The sequence below is a fragment of the Chaetura pelagica genome, unplaced genomic scaffold (genome assembly GCF_000747805.2).
Source record: "Chaetura pelagica isolate M959 unplaced genomic scaffold, ChaPel_1.0 scaffold369, whole genome shotgun sequence".
Classification (NCBI taxonomy): domain Eukaryota; kingdom Metazoa; phylum Chordata; class Aves; order Apodiformes; family Apodidae; genus Chaetura; species Chaetura pelagica.
Window position 1 is genome coordinate 875,727 of NW_009970235.1, and position 2,242 is coordinate 877,968.

Genomic DNA, 2,242 nt, shown 5'->3' on the forward strand with positions numbered 1-2,242 from the left:
GTCCCCAGAGTCCCCAGAACAGGGTCCCCAGGACAGGGTCCCAGTGTCCCCAGGACAGGGTCCCCATCATCCCACGGTAGGGTGGCCATTCTAGGTCCCCCCATGGCTGGCACAGGGTCCCCAGGGCATGAGAAAGGGTCCCCAGGACAGGGTCCCAGTGTCCCCAGGACAGGGTCACCATCATCACACAGTAGAGTGCCCATTCTAGGTCCTCACATGGCGGGCACAGGGTCCCCAAGGCATGGGATGGGGTCCCAGTTGGCCCAGGACAGGGTCCCAGGGTCCCCAGAGTCCCCAGAACAGGGTCACCATCATCCCACGGTAGGGTGGCCATTCTAGGTCCCCACCCAGTGTGCACAGGGTCCCCAGGACAGGGTCCCCAGAGTCCCCAGAACAGGGTCCCCAGGACAGGGTCACCATCATCACACGGTAGGGTGCCCATTCTAGGTCCTCACATGGCGGGCACAGGGTCCCCAGGGCATGGGACGGGGTTCCAGTGGGCCCAGGACAGGGTCCTCATAGTCCCCAGAGTTCCCAGGACAGTGTCCCCAGGACAGGGTCTCCATCATCCCATGGTAGGGTGCCCATTCTAGGTCCCCACCCAGCAGGCACAGGGTCCCCAGGGCACGGGAAAGGGTTCCAGTGGGCCCAGGACAGGGTCCCAGGGTTAGGGTCCCAGTGTCCCCAGGGTCCCCAGGACAGGGTCCCAGTGTCCCCAGGACAGGGTCACCATCATCCCACGGTAGGGTGGCCATTCTAGGACCTCCCAGTTCCCAGGACAGGGTCTCCAGGACACGGTCACCATCATCCCACGGTAGGGTGGCCATTCTAGGTCCCCCCATGGCTGGCACAGGGTCCCCAGGGCATGAGAAAGGGTCCCCAGAACAGGGTCCCCCGTACAGGGTCCCAGTGTCCCCAGAGCTCCCAGGACAGGGTCTCCCGGACACGGTCCCCATCATCCCATGGTAGGGTGGCCATTCTAGGTCCCCCCATGGCTGGCACAGGGGCCCCAGGGCATGAGAAAGGGTCCCCAGAACAGGGTCACCATCATCACACAGTAGAGTGCCCATTCTAGGTCCTCACATGGCGGGCACAGGGTCCCCAAGGCATGGGATGGGGTCCCAGTTGGCCCAGGACAGGGTCCCAGGGTCCCCAGAGTCCCCAGAACAGGGTCACCATCATCCCACGGTAGCGTGGCCATTCTAGGTCCCCACCCAGTGTGCACAGGGTCCCCAGGACAGGGTCCCCAGAGTCCCCAGAACAGGGTCCCCAGGACAGGGTCACCATCATCACACGGTAGGGTGCCCATTCTAGGTCCTCACATGGCGGGCACAGGGTCCCCAGGGCATGGGACGGGGTTCCAGTGGGCCCAGGACAGGGTCCTCATAGTCCCCAGAGTTCCCAGGACAGTGTCCCCAGGACAGGGTCTCCATCATCCCATGGTAGGGTGCCCATTCTAGGTCCCCACCCAGCAGGCACAGGGTCCCCAGGGCACGGGAAAGGGTTCCAGTGGGCCCAGGACAGGGTCCCAGGGTCCCCAGAGTCCCCAGGACAGGGTCCCCAGGACAGGGTCCCAGTGTCCCCAGGACAGGGTCCCCATCATCCCATGCTAGGGTGCCCATTCTAGGTCCCCACATGGCTGGCACAGGGTCCCCAGGGCGTGGGACAGGGTCCCAGGGCCCCCAGGACAGGGTCCCAGTGTCCCCAGCCCAGGGACCCCACAGCCCCAGCCCAGGGTGTCCATCTGAGGTGCCCACACAGCTGGCACAGGCTCCCCAGCCCCTGTGACAGGGTCCCCACGTCACCCGCACGGGGTGGCCATTTCGGGTCCCTGCAGAGCTGGCAGTGCTCCATGTCCATGAGGTGGGGTCCCCGGCGTCCCCAGCACGTGGTCACCGCGGTCCCAGCGCAGAGCAGCGATGCTGGGTCCCCAGAAAAGGTCCCCAACATCACGGGGCTCCAACCTGGGGGTCTCCAGCACCCCCAGCCCAGAGCTCTCAGCGTCCCCAGCCCCGGGTCACCACGGATCCCCCATCACGGGGCTCCCAGGAGAGTGCCCAGGGCCCTGGGACGAGGTGGCCATCTTGGCTCCTCACACGGCTGCCACGGTGTCCCCAGTGTCCTCATTTCGGGGTCCCCGGAGCCCCCAGCAAGGGGTCCCCAACATTTCCAGCCCCACGTCCCCAGTGCAAAGCAGCCCCGCGGGACCCCCAGGGTCCTGAGCACCCCCGCGGCGGTGCTG

The 2,242-nt window shown here is 66.1% G+C and overlaps 2 protein-coding genes across 2 annotated transcripts in view; one reads left to right on the plus strand and one right to left on the minus strand.

Annotated features, from left to right (window-relative positions):
* PARP6 (poly (ADP-ribose) polymerase family, member 6) overlaps positions 1-978 on the minus strand; it is a 7,933-nt gene extending 6,955 nt beyond the window's left edge. Inside the window, exon 1 of the mRNA XM_010005935.1 lies at positions 901-978. Within this exon, the coding sequence (XP_010004237.1) occupies positions 901-978 (78 nt within the window). The remainder of the gene's footprint in view (positions 1-900) is intronic.
* A 533-nt stretch (positions 979-1,511) lies between these two features.
* Positions 1,512-2,242, plus strand: part of PKM (pyruvate kinase, muscle) — a 23,603-nt gene continuing 22,872 nt past the window's right edge. The window contains exon 1 of the mRNA XM_010005907.1: positions 1,512-1,533. The gene's annotated coding sequence lies outside the window, so the exon portion shown is untranslated. The remainder of the gene's footprint in view (positions 1,534-2,242) is intronic.